A 20,442-nucleotide genomic window follows, 5' to 3' on the forward strand; every position below is an offset into this window, starting at 1 on the left:
TAGAGGGCGTGGTTTACCTCCTCAGCTGCTTTTCTTTTCTTCTCCTCTTCCTTCTTCTTCGCTTCTTCTTCTTTCCTCTTTCGTTCCTATCAAGAGGGTGGAAAGTCAAAGGTTAGGTATAATGATATCCCATCTCTCATGATGATTATACCAGTATTGTTTGAAGATAAAAACAGCTTTAACACACGACATGAGAAAATGGAATTCATCTACTATTTCAACATATCACATGATATAGCTTTTGAATGTATAGATTGGTTTGCAGTTACACCTAAATGATGAAGAATTCCAGAAAAGTAATGATATATCAACAAAATATAGGCATATAACTATAATTCAATCATACTTATAACATAATTAATTTCACTCACCTTAAATAATAAGAACAGTAATTATATATTATTCATTTCTGAAAGATATTAAGGGTAGCTAATATCAGGAAAAGTGGTGGTCTTCAAACCTGACTGACAACTAAAATAATTCAAACTCATCATAATCATAGAAGGTAATATATTAAATTAGATGGTAAGAAAATAATAACAAACATGAAAGCCTAATAGAATATATATACATGTAGATATATGACTCTGGAATCTCATTTTTTTACATCATTGTGGAAATGATAGAAAAAGCAATTATAATCAAATTGCAGTAAAATGCTCAATCAAACTAAAATACAATATATTTTAACGGTATACCATTGTAATGAATCAGCATTCTCAATCTACGCTATCAAACAAGAAAGTGATGACCATATTTGTACAATAGGCTCAACTAGTATGATAACAGATGGACAAAACCACACACTGCTATGAATGGAGAAGGGATCAGGTCTTTGATAAACAAACTAATTTACAAAGTATCCTTTACACAAACAGGGGAAACAGTATGAATAGGATGTGGTGTGATACTATTAGAGAGGTATGATGTGATTAATGACCCAGGCTTGCAGTCAGGGGGTTGACTCAGGACTTACCAAACAGAGGGTCGGGATGCTGGAATGGGGGTGGTCCACTAACAAAAAGGGAAAGACATTGACAAGCCCCCCCCCCACTAAAAAATAAACAATAACAAATGAATAAACTAATGAATAAAAGGTTGTCACTTCTACCAGGGATTATTTTCCAATATTTTAGAATAGAAAAAGAATTCTCTAAAAGGGGGCACAACTTCCCCTCATTGCAGTTAGGATCAGTTTGTTGACAGCAGGTCAACAAAATCACTCTTTTTTGCAAGATGTAACAATTTTCATCATTATGAAAACATGGCATGAAAATTATCCCTTAAATCACAACATGACAATAGAATTCAAATTTAGTGAAGGATTTTTAGTTTGTTTTAATTTCTTCCATCCTTATTTCTCCTTTTCCAAAAGACAAAGTGGAATAGACAGTAATTCCAATGTTTGGAAAATGTTTATAAAGTGATTTATAGTCATGTGCATTTTTTTAATGTCAACAGACATATATAAAAATAATAAGCAAATTTCTGTTAGTCTACTTGAGAAGTAGGTTTTTATTTACAAAGAATGTTGGTGAAGGAATTCAATAACATACAGAAGGTTCTAAAATATAAGGGCGAGACACATTCTTTAAGAAACTGGGTCAATGTGTAATAATACTATCATAAGAATTCCAAAAATAATTTACTCTTGATGCATCTTGTGGAATGTGCTTTGTTTTAAACTAAACTAAGCTTTTCCAGGCTCAATAATTCAAACATTTTGAACTTTCTGTATAATGGCAATATCACACCGATTCAGACATTTCATAAATTAGAATCGCCACAAGTCTAGTTTTGAAGCAGAGCAATTCTTTTTATGACAATGAGTGCAGGTGAGAAAGGAATTTAAAAATCAGAGTGGGTTTCACATATTAAGTGAGTGGGTAGACACATACTTTTGGAAACTGGGCCAATTTATGATTCCAGATAGTATGAAATATGAGTTCCCTACATTTGGACATAACCCAAAATAATTTAATCTGGCACATATTGAGGAATGTGCTTTGCTTAAAGACAACAGATTTCTCAAAGCTTGTGCGTTTTAATATTTGTAAATTTTTACCTGCTCAGCTTTTTTCTTTTCAGCCTCGGCTTTCTTACTGCGTTCCTAGTATAAGGGATGTATTAGTAAGATGAGAAACAAAGGGTTAAGATGAATGAATGGGAATATGAACAAACGGATGAATGAGTGAGTGAACAAACGCACGAGAACAATGAATGAAAGAATGTTTGAAGGAATAGATTAACGAATGAGAGGCAGAATGTGCAACTAAATGAATGAATGAATAGCTAAAACACATGAGGACAAATGATCTAATCTAATAAATTCATGGATGATTGAAAGAATGAGTGAAATGCATATTACATGACAAACAAATCAGTAAAGAGGGATTACATGCAAACCACAAATATTCAATGAGACACAAACTTACTAACCTTCCTTTATTGTTGCAAATTAATTTTAAATTAACTATTTGGTTGAAGTAATACTAATTAAGAACTAATTAATATCACCCATAAAAGCAGAGGTATAATGAGAAGGGAAAGTGACATCCTATCCCCTATCATTTTTTTGGAAAGTCTCTCTCCCCTCAAAAAAGGATAGAATGAAGCAATCAAATAAAATCAATGAATAAGAAAAAAGGAGAACATAAAAAGGAAAGAAAGCCAAAATAAAGAGGACAATTCAATATATAAACCACAGCTTTTGGGCGATCACCTTGCCCATTCCTCTTTTCAGAACTAAACAAAACTTTTAATTACTATTTCAATAAGGAGTCCTGATCTAAGATGTAATCAGTACTAGCTGGTTATCAGTAGTCCTTGAGACATGCTTGCCCCCCCTGATTCTTATGCAGTGCAGGGTTATCCAAATAAAATTTTAAAAAAGAGTGAAATCTAACCAAATTATCTATTAGGGACTGAGTAAACCTCATGCCTTATACCTCTTCAGCCTTTTTCTTTTCCTCCGCGGCTTTTCTTTCGGCTTCAGCCTTTTTGCGATTCTCCTAGCAACGACAATGACATGAAAAATGACAGGGAAAGGAAGGTGAAGTACAATATTTTCACAAAACTATAGGAACCAAGAAGAGAACAATGGTTAGAAATATAATATTGGGCTCACAGTGATACATTACATGGTAATGACAAGTACTTATATATGAATCTAATGTACATGGATAATAAATATGCTGATGAAAAAACCCCACAATGAATCAGATTCATGAACATTTAATACATAAATGAACAAGTGGAATGCCTCTGGCCGTCTCACCTGCATCACGCGGTTCAATATAGCAGCAGTGCTGACTTTGAATACTACTCTAACTCGCACAAGATGTTCAGTGATACATGGTTACTCTTATGTCCACTTTTTATGAACTAGACCAATAAACTTACAGAGATATGATGGTTATTCAACAAAAAACCTCAACATGGCCAAAGTTCATTGACCTTACATGACCTTTGACCTTGATCATGTGACCTGAAACTCGCACAGGATGTTCAGTGATACTTGATTACTCTTATGTACAAGTTTCATGAATCAGATCCATAAACTTTCAAAGTTTTGATGGTAATTCAACTGATACACCCAATTCGGCCAAAGTTCATTGACCTTTGACCTTGGTCATGTGACCTGAAACGCGCACAGGATGTTCAGTGATATTTGATTACTCATATGTCCAAGTTTAATGAACTAGACTAATAAACTTTCAAAGTTATGATGGTAATTCAACAGATACCCCCGATTTGGCCAAAGTTCATTGACCCTAAATGACCTTTGACCTTGGTCATGTGATGTGAAACTCATGCAGGATGTTCAGTGATACTTGATTAACCTTATGTCCAAGTTTCATGAACTAGGTCCATATATTTTCTAAGTTATGATGACATTTCAAAAACTTAACCTCAGGTTAAGATTTCAATGTTGATTCCTCCAACATGGTCTAAGTTCATTGACCCTAAATGACCTTTGACCTTGGTCATGTGACATGAAACTTTAATAGGATGTTCAGTAATACTTGATTAACCTTATGGCCAAGTTTCATGAACTAGGTCCATATACTTTCTAAGTTATGATGTCATTTCAAAAACTTAACCTCAGGTTAAGATTTGATGTTGACGCCGCAGACGCCGTCGGAAAAGCGGCGCCTATAGTCTCACTCTGCTTCGCAGGTGAGACAAAAATGATAAACACAGATACAATTGTTTGATGATCTCCACTACAATGGCTTGTTCGTGAACAAATCAGTACATTTTCTAGAAACATTTAGGAATTGCCTCAATACTCTTAATCATACAAACAAAATTCATTTGACATGCAAAAGAAATGTCTTTTTAAATCTCTTCTTCCCCACTGGAGACAGAGAATTCCTGTCCAGTACAGAACAGGATCTCCAGTGATAAAACCTCCCTGGGAACGCATTTCATGAAACAAATAGTCCAGTGATTTTTAGTTGACTATTGTTAAAAAATATCAAAATCCTTGCATCTGATTGGCTCAGAGCGAATTGTAGTAAGTGAAAATGACCGACTATTTATTCCATGAAAAGCTCCCTAGACCTCTTGCAGTGCCTATCTTTGGCAAAGAGAGAATAGACTAAGGCCGTGTTTATGCTTCCACTTTTCAGGCCAGAATCAGCGTTTCCAAACGTGATTAGTCCAAAACATGGTTGCGTCCATGCTTACTTTCTTTCATTTAAACGCTGTTTCAAAACGCCGATTGTAAACTCCCAAAAAGGTGCGTTTGTAAACGTCATTTGACCAGAATCAGGCTTTCTGGGAAAGTATAAACAGAACCATGATTGTAAACGTGTTTAAATGACGTCATTGGTACATGCTTCCGGTGAGATGAAAATCCGTGGGCAAATACAGTCATATTGCTCCATGTTATTTCCACGCAATGACAACAATCGGGAAAAAAAACTTTCGAAAAGAGGCGCGCCCAATTTGACTTCGCTTTACGATGCGAAGCCAGCTCATGATTTGCTCTGAAAAGTTAAGCATAAACAGCACTCCCAGAACCACGTTTACGATTGGCGTTTTGAATCGACGTTCATGAAATCGCTGATTCTGTCCTCGCAATGGAAGCATAAACACACCCTAAAAGATGGTTCACTTGTACAACTGGACAGCAATGATGACTTGTTAGAAAACTGGAAATCATCTAAGAAACCAAACGGAAGTTAAAAACTAAGATGGAGGGTGAAACATATACTATGCTACTTTGTAGTGGGGTAATAAAGAGAGAGGGAGAAACGGTGATCTATGGGGTCAAATTTGGAACTCTGAGATCAATAAAGTAATGCATAACATTCTTTTTTTTTAACATATCTCTTTCCTGATCAAAGATATACCGGAGTACTGGGAGTTTGGGCCCAAAAATACAATTCAGGTTCCTTAAGCCTAAATTTGTCGAACATGCAAAGATAAAATATCACAAATCTGTGATATTTAATAAATGGTTTCCAGCAAATTTTAGTGCTAATATTCAAAAGAAATAGTTAATACAGGACATAAATTCCAGAATGAGATATAGTTCTAAATCATTTGAAAAATGAATAAAAAAGGTGACTGGCCAATAAACAAAGAGCCTATCTGGATTTATTACTCGAATCCTTGGATTAAAGTTTAGTTTCTGACATGGTGCCTCAAATCTATGAGAACATGGTAATTGATAGAGAAAAGGAATTTCTGTATGGATGTCATAAGTAAAAAAGAACAGGAATTTTCATTGAAAATGTCCCGAGCACTGAAGTTTATCCTTAATAGAGTGACATGTAAAAGGGACCATAACATTCCAAGACAAGGAGAACAACGATGATGATGAGATGAAAGAGGACTGATGATGAATGAGATGGATGCACTGTTGCCATGGTAACATTACCTCCTCTTCTCTCTCTTCTTCTTGTCTCCGTCTCTCGTCCTCCTCTTCCTGCTGTCTCTGGCGTTCCTGTCGAAATTCAAAGGATCAGGTCATGTTTAACCTTTCACCTACTGAAAGTTTTGGTTAAAAATACTTAGTCGGATGAAATATCTGACACGTCCACAAATAAAAACCAACAGCAAAAGTGCAGATGAAAGAAATGCTTGATCAAAGAAGATTTGGATGTGACATTCCTGTCGAAATTCAAAGGATCGAGTCGTATTCAATCTGTTAACTACTGAAATTATTTGATAAAAGAGACTGTTGGATGAAATATCTGAGAAGACCTTTTACAAAACCAACAGCAAAGAACAAATGAAAGGAGCACTTGACTTAAAGGAAACCAAAACCCAAGAAGAGAAGAGCTCTATCTTATTGGAAAGAGTAATATGAGAGGAACAATTTAAAACAAGTTTCATCAAAATCAGTTGTGGAATAAGTAAGTTATTGACGTTTAAAAAGTCTTGTTATATCTTTCTATGGGGATCTTCAAATTGGCAAACATGCTCGCAATGGCTAATTTTGTGGACAACTCTCCATTTGTTTTATTCACTATTTTTCAGATTTTCCTTATCTTTAAAATTGCATATTACCTCATTCTGAGCATAAAATATGTCGTGGGAAAAAATAATTCACACCACATTCGTCAAGGTCAGGGGGGGATAAGAAATATGCAAAATAAAGAGGAAAATCTAAAAATTTGTGTGCGAAAAGAATGGAAGGTTGTCCTCAACATCAGCCATTTTGAAGCATGTTTGCCGATTTGAGGATCCCAATAGAAAGTACAAGACCTTTTAAACGTCCACACCTTGCCTATTCATAACCGATTTTGATAAAACTTGTTTTAAATTGTTTTGATTTGATTTATTTTAAATTGTTCCTCTTGTTTTACTCTTTCCAATAAGATTGCTTCTCTTTTCGGTTTTGGTTCCCTGTAAGAAGATGGAGATGAGGCATTCATGATGTCCCTGTTGAAATTCTTGGATAATGGTTGGATGAAAAATACTTTGCCAGATGAAACTTCTGAGATCTTTCAAGGAACCCACAGCAAAACTGAAGGTGAAAGGGGTACTTGACTCAAGAAAATGGAAATGTGGTATTCACAAATGACTGGTGAGACAAAGCTTAAAAATTGATTGCAGAACAAACACTAATGATTAACTGTGCATCCAGTACAATGTATGATCAATTGCAATGATTAATTGTTAGATCAGTTGCTAGACCTGTGTTAAAGGTTTATATTAATCCAACGCCATCGAAGGCGATGCCTTTGAGTGTCCTACTGAGTGTTAGGTGCTCTGTTTCTTATTTTCCATTTTTCTGCAATAGGTGTATAGAAATGTGGCATAACAAAGTGGCCAATGGCCATAAAGTATCCAAATTTCAAGGCCCATTTCTTACATTCAAATAATGTGTGCAGATATTTTCAAGGTGTGTTTGGAACATATTGTTGGAGAAAAAATACAACATAATGGATTGAACCGAGTTGAGGCTGCATTTCCCACTCATCAATATTAACTGGATATCTTTGAATCTTAGGTAAACTAGTTTACCTGCACAGTACACTTTCCTGACTTTCTTTTGGAAACCAGACATCTTCAATGAGACACCTTTTCATTAGATTTTCTTTTGCCTTCAAGTGTGATCAATATTTTTTTGTATTAAAATTGAGGAACATATACAATGTATATGATCACATAATTGTAAAAAGTTCTAATTTTGACACTTGGGAGTCTGTACCTTATAAAAAAGACATTTGAATAGATATTGATTTATTGTTCAGTGATATAACAAGTAATAATCAGAACGTTCTACAGCTCTGATTAATTGCATCAATCCAACTGGAGCACTTGGATGAAGGGAACGGCAAAACCTGATGAAAGAAATGGAGTGAAGAGAAAATAAATGAATGAATATCAGATGGAGCATCAAGTGGATGGTCTGAGATGGGGTGTGGCCCACACAGTTTACCTCCTCCTCTTCCCTTTCTGCTTCTCTTCTCCTCCTACGTTCTTCTCTCTCTTCTTCTCGTTGCCTCTCCTCTTCCTCTTCTAGCCTCTGACGTTCCTTGGTTAAAAAGTTTACGGATTTGAAGGATGTTAGTCAATGGAAATGTTCTTTATATTTTAGACAAACCATCCGTGTAAAAATGAATAATATACTTTTCATAAATCACACAGAACTTTGTCTAAGGCATCTCTGAACACACTGAATGCAAGTCATATCCAATTGTAGACGTACAGATAATTTATTCATCATTCAAGATGAAGATCTAGGACAACATATATGAATATTCATCAATCAATATTCAATATGAATATTCACCACCATTCAATACACATATTAATATGCATGATCTAATTGACAGGAAATCCTCTCATTTCATCATCATTGAATATGAACTTGAATAACTATGATCTTCTATACATATTGGTATTCCACACATTTGATCATTAAAATATACAATTAAAAATTCATCACGATATTCAGTACGAATATGAACATTCAAAATTCGATCTCCAGCATGCAAAGATATACATGTAAATGTTTGTTAAAGGAGAATGAAACCATTGGAACAAGATAGCTTGTGCAAAAACAGAAAAATCAATGAAACAGGTCAAGGAAAGTTTGAGAAAAATCAGACAAATAATGAGAAAGTTATGAGCATTTGAATATTGTGATCACTGATGCTATGGAGATCCTCCCACTGGCAATGCGACAAAGATGTGTGATATCACTTGTGAACTTTCTTTATTTTTCTTAGATTTTTTTTGTTTTGACACAAGCCTATTTGTTCCAAAGGTTTCATTCCCCTTTAATGATGTCATGATGGAAGGAAAAGGGTACATTCTCTTCAAGGATCAAACTTGTCTACTCTTATACATTGTAAGGTGATTATCATAGGGGAAAATGAATTTCGGTATTGTTCTGGAGGGGGTTGGGTTCACAATCATTAAAGTATGACTAAAATTGTACTTAAGTTTCCAGTTACACTTGTGTGGGGTTTATACCACATCACCACACTGTTCATACATGTATCATGCTCTTGGAAGACCCTCTACCGATAATCAAAGAGAATAACACATACAATACCACACCCACATTTATATAACTTTTGGTCAGACTAAAATCTTTGTGAAAATAACCCCAAGGATTTTGTGAGGCAAAAGGAGATTCGTTCAAATCTGGTAAGAGGTGACCTTCCGGGTGAATAAATAGAACTATTACACATCAGTGAGGTCAATAGTAGGAACTATGAATAGAACTTTCCACAAAAATCAGTGCGCTTCTCTCAACAAGATAGCCTTGATGTGTCCATTAACAACATTTTGTTGACCCAACCATTCAGATTCAGAATGGACATTTGGAACGGTTAAAACACAAACATGGAGGTTGCATAGTTTGATTTGGCTGTTTCAAAGGTACTAGGCAAACCGGAAAGCACAGAAAAAAGCTTCTGTTGGAAAATGCTTCAAATCAATACCCTAATACACATTAAATATGATGACAAAAGTAATCACCCCTCAACATCAAACACCTATCCCCCCTGACATGACACTGAAATTTATGAACAGGCATATACTTGTGCTGAATTGGAAAGAGGGAAGGAGTGAAAGAAGGAATATCAAACAGACTTAGGTGATGGAAGGGTCACTCCTTCTTTACCTCCTCCTCTCTTTTTCGTTCTTCCTCTCCATCACCATCTTCTTCTGGTTCTTCTTTCTCCTCCTCTGGCTAAGGAAATAGGTTTAACTTGAGATTGTTAGGACTGTCGGGACAAAAGTCCTAACACATTTTTAAAAACTTTTTATCACAAACATAGCACTAGTTTATTCCACACAAAAAACTTGCAATATACTGTACACATAAAGACAAGCTGTGGGAAATCATGTACACAAGATGGGATAAAGAAACAATATGATCCACATTATACTATACACTTTTCAAGAAAAAAATGACAATATTTTGAACCAGATTTCAAGAGCTCCAACCAACTCAAAAGTGTTAAGACAGAGCAAAGGATCAATAAATCAATTGATACAACACTGTACATCCATAGAGTTCTGGGCACTATTACTGATTCAGTTACACTATAAATCCACTCAGGCTTTGCAAGTATATAATTTTAAATAATAAGGGACCAAAGAGAGATCCCTGAGGTACACCGTTTCCAAGGGGAAACATCTTATAGGGTTGTTGGTTAATTGGTTAATCCATCTTACACTGAGTTAGGAGTTCATTAGTTTGATAACTGAACAGTGAGGTAAAATGCTACTATATGGAAAAGCATTTCCACAAATTATGAATAGAGGGTTATTGAAGTAATACAACAATATATTTAGATAAATATATACTCTAATGATATAATACTGTAATGACATAAATTTTGTCAATCATAAAAAATCACTGAGTCACCTTCAATTAAATCTATAGAAGTTATTGTGTAAAAAAAGTCACATAACGAGCATATAAATGAGGGAGTTTTTCAGATGATCTTTCATGAAGATAGGAATTTTGTAATGCAATTTCACTGATGATAAAATAATAACGTAGTAAAAGCAAGTTAAACACAGTTATAGCAAGGATGGATGGGGAGCTAGAGTATACAGTGGGGGGAGATATTGGAGTATCCCTTGAGCATCAAACACTTTGATTTCTTTGGTACAGCAGGACTGATCTTTAAGGCAAAGCAAGGATGTCATTATTTGCAGATAATGTGAAACTTGGATTGAAAGTGATTGTTCAAGAGTCTGAAAGTCTCACAGAATTAGAAAAAAACATTTTATTTTGCTTTTTTTAAAACGGTGAGAGCTTGCAGATACATACAAGTACTTACCAATGCTACTCTCATCTTCAAGAATGTCCAATGGCGCCAAAACGTACTGGCCCCAAGAATAGTAATGATCACACCCTCCCCAGAAGTCAAATACAACTTGATTTTTAACCACTGATGTGTGTATCAGATGTTGTTTGAAGGTTTGCATGGTGGCATGTACAATTGCTGATGTGGTTTACGGTACACCATGTGGAGTGTTGTAGAAGCAGTGGATAGAAGAAGAGAAGAATGGATAGGCGAGAAAGTGGAGATTTGAGAATAGGGTATTCTTTCTTGAGAATAGTCCTGAAAAGGACTGTAAACCAGAAGGAATGTTGAGTGAGAACAGCTTGAGTAGTAGAGCTGATGAGGAGATGCTGGCTTGCGTCGGCGAGTAGAGATGATGAGTAGTAGAGACTCGACGTTTCTCAAGAAAGAATACCCTATTCTCAAATCTCCACTTTCTCGCCTATCCATTCTTCTCTTCTTCTATCCACTGCTTCTACAACACTCCACATGGTGTACCGTAAACCACATCAGCAATTGATGTGTGTATGCGGGATATGCACTTGTTTAAATGCAACTCTTTTTGGAACAGGCCTCTGACCAAAGAGTTGGGTGGGGATCAAGCCACTGCTTTAATACGCACAATGGTTAACCCTATCGTCAGCATTGTCTGGCCAGGGTCTTAATGGTTCCACTGAACATGCTTGTTATCTTGCATGACACAGAATCCCCTCCCCATCTCCAATCCAACTGCCTACACTCCTTCAGCGGTTAAAAATCATCTTGCATCACTGTCAGTTTCCAGCTGGCTTTTTCGGATTTTGTTCTCTGTTTAAGCGACCAGAATGGGAGCCTACTGTGTACACACTTATTTCCAAGGTGGCTTAACTTTTGCAAACCTCTGCTTCAATACAAGGCCATTTGGTCAAATTGAAACATCACAAAAGTTGTGAAATTTACACCTTGTTGATTTCCCAAAATAGTAAACAACCCTTAAGATGTCTGTAAGCGAAATATATGGCGGATACAGTACCTCTTGTCTTCTCTCCTCTTCTTCCCTGGCTGCAGCTGCTGCTGCCTCCTCCTGCCTTTGACGTTCTTCTTCCTCCTCTCTCTCACGGCGTCTTCGTTCTCTCTCCTTTAAAATTAATCATGAACATCAGAGCACTAATAACACAGGTCATTCTATATCTTCCCATCTGCAAATTTTTGTTGTGCTTGTTATCGAGATCCCAAAGGGGGAGTGAACAGTGTGTTATAAATACATAGTCTTAAAATATAATTTTTTCTGATATATCTACAAATACTACAGAGAATAAATTAACCGATAATTCTATATGTATAGAGAAATGTTTTGAGAGGAAAAAAAATTTTTTTGCTACTTGGTAACATAATTATTGCAGTATAAATGTATTGACTAGTTGAAATTAGAATGTTATCATTCGAGTGGGTATATATTACTAGACTACACTAGCATTATGGGTCAGGAAACTGGCCAGGTATGAGTAGTTGAGGACTTGAGATGGCACTAATGGTTCATAGCTGCTTTAAAGAGTGCCTAGGGTTGAGACCAATCACTAACAACTTACCTCTTGTCTCTGTCTTTCCTCTTCTTCTTCTCTCTGTCTCCTCTCCTCCTCCTCTCTCTGATTCTGTGTATCATCCTCCTCCTGTTGTTGACTCGACGTGTCTTCTACCGTTTCACTCTAAAACATCAAACAAATGAGTAGTATGTTTTATACAATGGTGATGTGGATCCCAATCAAATGATTGGCTGAAATCTTTCATGTGACCAGTCATTTCCACTCTATCACTCTAAAACATTAAACAAATAGGGAATAGTATGTTTTATGCAATGGTGATTTTGATCCTAATCGACTGATTGTATAAAACCTATCGCATGACCAGTCATTTATTTTAAAGCTTCCTGACCAAAAGAAAAATGCTTATAACTGGAACTTATGACTAATTCTATTGTTTTAAGGATGGCTTAATTTCATAATTTTTTTTATGTATGTATGTATTAATTTCATTAAAAAAATTGCTAAAGACTGGTATTCATGATTAGTTCTATTTTTTGTGTTTTTGAGATAAGGATGGTTTAATTTCATTTTTTTTTTAATTTATATGTATTAATTTCATTTGAAAAATTGATAATGACTGGTATTTATGACTAGTTCTAGTGTTTGACATGTTTTTGAGATGAGAATGGTTGATCAAGTAACAATGATCCACATCACTATCTTATATTACACATTATTTTGCTTGAAAGGTAAGATTACACACTTGTTACCACCAACAAAAAACAATATGGACTTGCAAGCGAAAAAGGTTAACTCTAACAAGAGATGATCCCCTTTCTAAATGATACATCTATCATCCCCCAATTCCTTGAATGCTATACAAAGTTTTACTTTGAAAACATCAGTGTTACAACTCTTTCATGCAGAAACAGAAATCAACGAATAAAATTTAAGTGTCAAAACTCAAAAGAGTAGTTTGAGAATGGAGATAAAAATATAGGAATTAAACAGATATAATTACAAAGTAAGAAATTATACTTATTATGGAAATATCAGAAAATGAACATGCGCACGTACGAAAGACGGTATTAGTCTACAGATGATACGTGAATCATAAAGACTTGATTAGTATTGTATTGAACTATTTGCCTGATATTGAATTATAATGATTTGAAAATTGAGATTCGACTTTGGGTCTGCTTGTTAATACAAATACCTCAATCTTTTTTGGCGTCAACGATTCATTGTTGTTCTCCTCCCGTTGTCGACGGCGACGGGATATGTATGATGACTACAAACACACATGCAGGGAAAGAAAATCACATGAAAAAGAAAATAAAAACAATGGCACATCAATGGTGAAGACACAAATCATTCCATGAAATATGTTAAAAATGGTGAAAACCATGCGTTAGTTTAACCATTCGTGAGGAATTAATTCCTGAAAATCAATTCAGAATGTCATGTTACTTCACAGTACAACAAAAAATACCCCCAAAAAAAACTGAAACAAAAAATATTTTGTAGATCAAATTTATTAACACAAGGTATTCATCATAAACACAGGACTGGGACTGAACAAAAATAACAAGAGTTACAAATACTTGAATTGTAAACCTATATGTTTGTACAGTTTGAATTCACGCCCACCAAAAAAAACCCCCACAGAACACGTATAAAAATCGCTTTAAATCTTACACACCCCTGTAAATGGAATGTAACAAGTGAAATAAGAATGTGCAGAGTACTAACGTATTGATCACAATTTTTAAATCTTGTAAAACTTCATTCAACCATTGTTTGATTGATAGGTAAGGAAGAGTGTAATGACACGGACATGATCAACGCTGATCAAATGTAGTTAAAGGCAGTGTTGGTTGACCAGGTAAAGACTTGTAACCACAAACATTCTGGGTGACATATACAACCAATATCAAGTATATGGTACTATATGAAAACGCTAACACCAAATTTCCATGTACACTTCCTATAAACAATGTCTTGACTTTTTTTTGCTATTTTTATAATAAATATTCTAGATCAGTGTTATTAGGATATAACCTTGAACCTAACAATGAATAATTAATGTTTCAAAACAATTACTTGGGCACTACACAATTAAACCTAAACATCCTAACTCCATATCGGACTAAACTAGATCTTTTCATAGGAGAAATCATTTCTATTGTAAACTTAGACGTTTTTCATGACATCTTTCCCTTTCACAGGAATGCCCCTTTGGAAATATTTTTGCACTTACTTGTTCATGTACAAGAAAGCAACCACTTTCGATCAAAATGGTTGCAGTAATTATACTATAGTGTGACAGAGAGGAATGTAAACCAAATGTTTGGTAGATTAAATATAACCAATTGAAGCAGTGTTGGTGTTTTTTTTTACTTATGTGACACTCCCACACTCAACGCATTCCACTCGTAAGTATGTTATCCCACTGATCTGCTCAAAAAGACAAGTGGATATCACATTAGCTAAAAACCCCTGAAACCGTCAGATGGGCAGATTGTTCTACCACAATAGGCGGTGCTGCACCAGCCCGAGTTTGCTCAATCTCAAGATTTTAGCCGTTCAGCCCTCTTCGCGATTAATCTCAAGATTTAAGAAACCCAGTCTCCACCAGCGCAGGAAGAGCGATTCCTGCTCGAGCGAGGCATCGATGCATTGTGGTCTGACGCCTTGAAAAATAATTCTAAGGCGTCTGCACCTGCCAATTAACAGGATAACTCCTACAATATCTCGCTATTTTGAAAATAACCCTAATTTGACTTAGGATTACAATCTCTAGATTAATCATGTAGAGAGATAATTGCATCTCCACTACAAATAATCTCAAGATTGTTCAGATTGGGATAATTTGCCAGATCTTAAATAGCGCGAAAATTTGAAAACTCGGGCTGGTGCAGAGGGCCCTATTGTGACCCAATTCCTGATAGGATCTGTGGGCTTACATAACAGTCATAAAACAAATCACATTGTTAGGCAAATAAGCATATCAAAATCAAGGCAGTAATAATAATTTCTGAATTGAATAAGTCCCAAATCAGAGCATATAAATTGGAATTGCATATGGTGAGGACACAAGACATGAATTGGCTAGGTGGATATAGGCTGGGGTGAACATTAGATAAGTACTACATACAGTGTACTCATAAATAGTCCAGCATGTAAATGTTTTACTGGTCATTGGCTAGGTGGATATAGACTGGGTTGAGCATTATATAGTAAAGTACTATGTACTCATAAATAGTCCAGCATGTAAATGTTTTACTGGTCATTGGCTAGGTGGATATAGACTGGGGGTAAGCATGTGATAGTAAAGTACTATATGTCTATTCCATCTGCCCATGTCACTGTGTATTATCATTGCTAGCCATGGCCATGCAAACATAAAGTTTGGTTTCCTGCACTCAGCTACATCTCTCGGGTAGATATGAACGTATTACATGTATCTGTCCCATGTATTTTGGTGTTGAAAATCCCAACCCCCCCACTTAAAATTAATTGTTGGGCCTACATACATGAATGAGTATGTCCTCAAACACATATGGTGTCCACAATATATGTTTATATTTTAGTATGTCACCATTTTACATGAAAATTGAATGCACTGACGAGTTAAGGATATTAGCCTTCTTTTAAGTTTTCTAATAAATACTTGTGGGGCATATATGCAAACACTTTGTAAGAAAAGCACCCAAAGGACTAAACATTTCGAAGGGAGGGCAATGAATGACCAAAAATAAAATGTCAAACCTTCACAAAGAATCATTGGGAAAAAAGTATGTAACAGTCACTGCACTTTTGCAAGAAAATTTGTGGAAAATTATATAATACTCTAAAAATTCATATGGTCTATTGTTTACCAAAGCTGTGAACAAGACCATCTTTTTGAATGTTGAGAGATCAACTATCAATATCAAATCTTAATAGCAAATGAATGGCTGAAAATAAATTCAACAGTAATTACACTTGAGTTAGATTGGAATCGTAGATACTCCATTAGCATTCATAATTATTCAACATTCAACAAAGCTTTAAAAGACAAGTATTGATGCAAAAGCTAAAAGGAGAATGAAATTTTGGGGGAACACCCGTTAGGATCATGGGGGGGGTGCAATGAGGTTTGATGATATATTCCCCTCATAGTTGAAACCACCTTTATTATTTTTTTTTTGGGGGGGGCTAGGATGATGGCATTTTGGGGAACTTATATCACAACATAAAGAGGAGCTGCTCGTCTGTGTAAAAATACAAAAATAACCAAAAAACTGGAATATAAGGATCGATAATCTGTTATTATATTACAGGCCTTCACAAATAATTTTCTATATTTTTACTGATTACAATGATAATCGTCGGGGTGAACTTCACCTTCAAGGAATGAAAACTGATTAATCTCAATCCAAGATATAGTTCCGTATGCCTATTGGTGGATAAATGAGATACCGGTACCCTAAATTAAGCCTGGCATTTTTTACTGTTTTTAGCAAAGGACTGAATTTCAGATAACCCCCAAAGAAAACAAGACTGTATCTCTATATGGACAGCCATCTTCCTTTTTAACTACCTTCAGTGGTGGATAAAAGGGGAAGACACAATTCTTCCTCTCTCCCTTGAGCCTAAAAAAGATATTTCTAGTGGAAACGTTGGCATATGTGCAATTGAAGACCCTTCCCTCCCCCTTTATATCGGTTAATCAAACGTTTCTGAACTTAAAACGCCCCCCCCCTCCCCGAAATCCTGACTCCACCCCTGAGCACATGTACTCTCAGCCATAGTCCGGAGAGAAAGAATATAAACAAATGCTGAGGATAGCAGATAGAGCACGAGAAACCACAAATAGATACGCACTGTCCAAGACTGAATGACAGACATAGCTGACATTCTTCAAGTACAAGGGCTGAGGAAACTGATGGATAGTGATAGCAAGCCCCACATCTTGGACAAATTATAGCTTGAGTTTTGATAGCAAAGGAAAAAAAATTGACACGTGTGTGTTCACACTCTGAATTCGGGGAACTTCAAGTCCAGGGGTCCGTTTCATGAAACTTATTAAAATAACAAATTTGTAATAACAGTTAAAGGTATTGTTTACGGGCGTACTTTGTGAGCAGCTGATTTAAAAAATTCTCAAACCAAGATGAAACATGTGTACAAGTGCATGTATTAGAACTAATAAACCCTGAAAACAACCATTATTGAGGATGAAAAGCTAAAACTACAAGGCAAACCCCGATTTTGTAAATAGGCGTCTTATAAACACCTAAATAGTACACAAAAGTGTATGGGATGAAATTAAGATGGTGTTTCCGGTCACTTTATATTTTAATTTTTGAAGCACTAAATAATTATTTTCGAACGCAATTTTTTCTGGGCTTCATTTTTGTAACATATCACAGACACAGGTGACAAGTGTGACCTTCTAGCTCATATTTTTTAAAAGTCAAACCAATGTTAACCAATCACTTTAAATGCTGCTGAAATCATTCAATTTGATTGGCTGATAGTAAACCTGAACTATAGAATTATTTATGAAAGAGAACCCAGGTTTAATCATGACTTGAAGCTAATATATTCCATTCACTATCAGGAGCTCTTGTACAATACAATACACACTCAGTTTTGGATTAATCGTGTGCTTCATATAACTTATATTACTATTATTATATATTAAAAATACATACATATACGTGCAAGTACACAAAATTTGCTAAATTGTGTTTCAGGTAGGCCTATGTAAAATCTTCTCCGATTTGGTTTTAATGACAAAGAAACAAGAAAAAGATCTTTGACACACATGTGTTCATATTGCAAGGTCATTTTGTCACCGATGTTTATGATTGAAGCCCTGAATCATTTTGTTCATGAACACATTAGTAAAACATTGAAGGGTTAGACTTTAGCAGGGACACCTTCCAAATATTACACCAGAACTACTTGTCTTGCAATTTGAAACTGCATTGCCAATAATCTAAAGAAATTTTCAGTTACATATTGTGAAAAAGTCCCCATAAATGAATTAAAAAATAATGAAAGTTCAGGAATTAAAAAAAGGTCATTGCAATGTTAGCCTATGTGGTTAAGTCTGAATCCCTGCAGTACATTGCATCCCTGAGGAGAATACTCAAGGCTTGCGATTGCCAACATAATATGCTCTCATCAATGGGCCAGCCGTTCCTCGACATGTCAGATGTATTTGTCTGACCCGAGGTACACCGATCATGTATCATTTAGTTATATGTCAAGCAGGCGCGACTCCGGGGAGAGGGGAGCTGGGCAGGGGCATGTAACCCCCCCTCCTCCATTTTCTAGCTTAACATGTATACTGAGGATCCTTAAAACAAAAAGTGACCCACCATTTCCTGGTGGGAGTTCCTCTCTTCCCCTCTCGTCTCCCCATGGGGCGGGATACATTTTGAGGATTTTAAAAGAAACATGTTTTGCCCCACCCCGACCTCATCCTATCCCCTTATGATAGGTCTACCCTGTATTTGCCTCTATATCATGAACAGTCTCTCTTCAACAAACAGGAAGCTATATGTAGTATAATGTAAACAGGGGTGTGAATTATGATCGCAAAGTAAAGAGCCAAAAGATGAAGAGCAGTAATGGAATCGCAAGTCCTCCAACACTTTCATCACAGAAAGCTCAAGCAAGCTGAAATTGAGCTGAAAATAATAAATACAAAATAGCTTATAATTGGCTAAAATGCTCAAAACGCCTCAAGCGCTGATGAAAAAACATCCCAGGTTTTATTATATCATTAAATGGCAAATATCAAACAGAACACCAATGGTCATCGAGCTCCACTTGGTGTTGAGCAAAGGCTAAGGTAACAACTCCCCAAATTAGCTTGCTCTGCAACCAGGCGGCAGGTTTTGAGCCAATTTTGCAAAACCACTGGTTTTTGGGGCATTGCTCGGTTGCCGCTCGAGATTAAGTGCAAAGTTTAAATTCTGGGGATGCCTGCTCACTTTTCACTCGCAACCCTAAACATGCCTGGTACCCTGGTGGTCCCTGACATGATTGAGCAGTCACTGCCCAATGATTTAGGTCAGAAATTGAACCCGTTGGATAAAAGGCTGTCGAGTGGTCATCGGCCACTGGCCGTGCATACACTAGCCGATGATCTTGCGGTGAATTCAAGATCGGCCGGGCGATTACTTAAAAATGGGCTAGTGGCCTGTGGGAGACTGCCCGGGAATCGATGGGTCTTCAGCCGATCAGTTCTTTAGTAATTATTTCATGTATCTCTACCAAATTCATTCTAGAACTGTGGCAGATCCACCTCAATTGGATACTGCATCATTTCAGGGCAGTATTTTTATACCTGTTCAATATCCGGCCATTCAAAAATATTAACCAATATATTTAATGTGTGTTTAAAAGATTTCATAAGCCTCTATTGGTAAGACAATGCTCTGCTGATGGCTAAAAATACTGCCGGCAGTAAGAGAGTTAACGTCCAATGTTTAAAGGTCATCGGTTTTAACCATCAATTTACTGTGAGCTAGCACATCAACAGTTGACTGACAAATGTTTCAGTCTTGAGTGCTTTCGACGAGGTGTGAAATGTTTGAGATGTGGCGAACCGTTACATGGATTATCAACTCCTCTGCATCAGTTGTAGGAAATCAAACTTCCAGATGTTCAATGACTATTTCATAGATTATTTCAAATATTCATTCAGTAATTTCTTAATATTGCAGAGCTAAAGCTATTTCTAGAAATATAATCCTAGTTCATTCATTGCATGAAAGGTTGTCACTCATATCAACAGAAATTTATTTATGATTATGAGACTTAAATGTTCTCTGTGGAGAATGTGCACTCTGTAACTCTGTCTGTATAGTTTCACAAATAGTTGTGATTTATCCAGTCAGTTATAACTATGGAAAGCAAGCCATGTAATTATTCTGCCAGACAAGTTGGCCTAGTGGTAGAGTGGCCAACTTGTGAATGGGGAGGTCATGAGTTCGATGCCCCACCAAGTTATTCCTACTTGTCAGATACTCAATGTATCATATATAGTGTAGAGGGGAAATACTGGGAGAAGAGTTACCAAGAGCTGAGTTGGCTACCCTGGGTAAATCAGAATTATTTAGAATTTTCATTATTATCATTGCACAAAATAGTTTCTAGTGTTTATG

General features: G+C 36.0%; 1 protein-coding gene across 8 annotated transcripts in view; it reads right to left on the minus strand.

The window, feature by feature from the left end:
- LOC121421102 (troponin I-like) overlaps nucleotides 1-20,442 on the minus strand; it is a 79,666-nt gene that overhangs the window by 13,932 nt on the left and 45,292 nt on the right. For 3 of the 8 annotated variants that reach the window (XM_041615727.1, XM_041615731.1, XM_041615732.1), the window contains exons 5-7: nucleotides 13,491-13,565; nucleotides 12,341-12,457; nucleotides 11,785-11,889 (exon numbers count right to left, since the gene is read on the minus strand). In XM_041615727.1, the coding sequence (XP_041471661.1) occupies nucleotides 11,785-11,889; nucleotides 12,341-12,457; nucleotides 13,491-13,565 (297 nt within the window). Of the gene's footprint in view, nucleotides 1-17; nucleotides 87-5,890; nucleotides 5,957-11,784; nucleotides 11,890-12,340; nucleotides 12,458-13,490; nucleotides 13,566-20,442 lie in introns of all 8 variants that reach the window. The other 5 variants (XM_041615729.1, XM_041615724.1, XM_041615725.1 and 2 more) reach the window with 3 other exon arrangements.

The sequence above is a fragment of the Lytechinus variegatus genome, chromosome 9 (assembly GCF_018143015.1).
Source record: "Lytechinus variegatus isolate NC3 chromosome 9, Lvar_3.0, whole genome shotgun sequence".
Lineage (NCBI taxonomy): Eukaryota > Metazoa > Echinodermata > Echinoidea > Temnopleuroida > Toxopneustidae > Lytechinus > Lytechinus variegatus.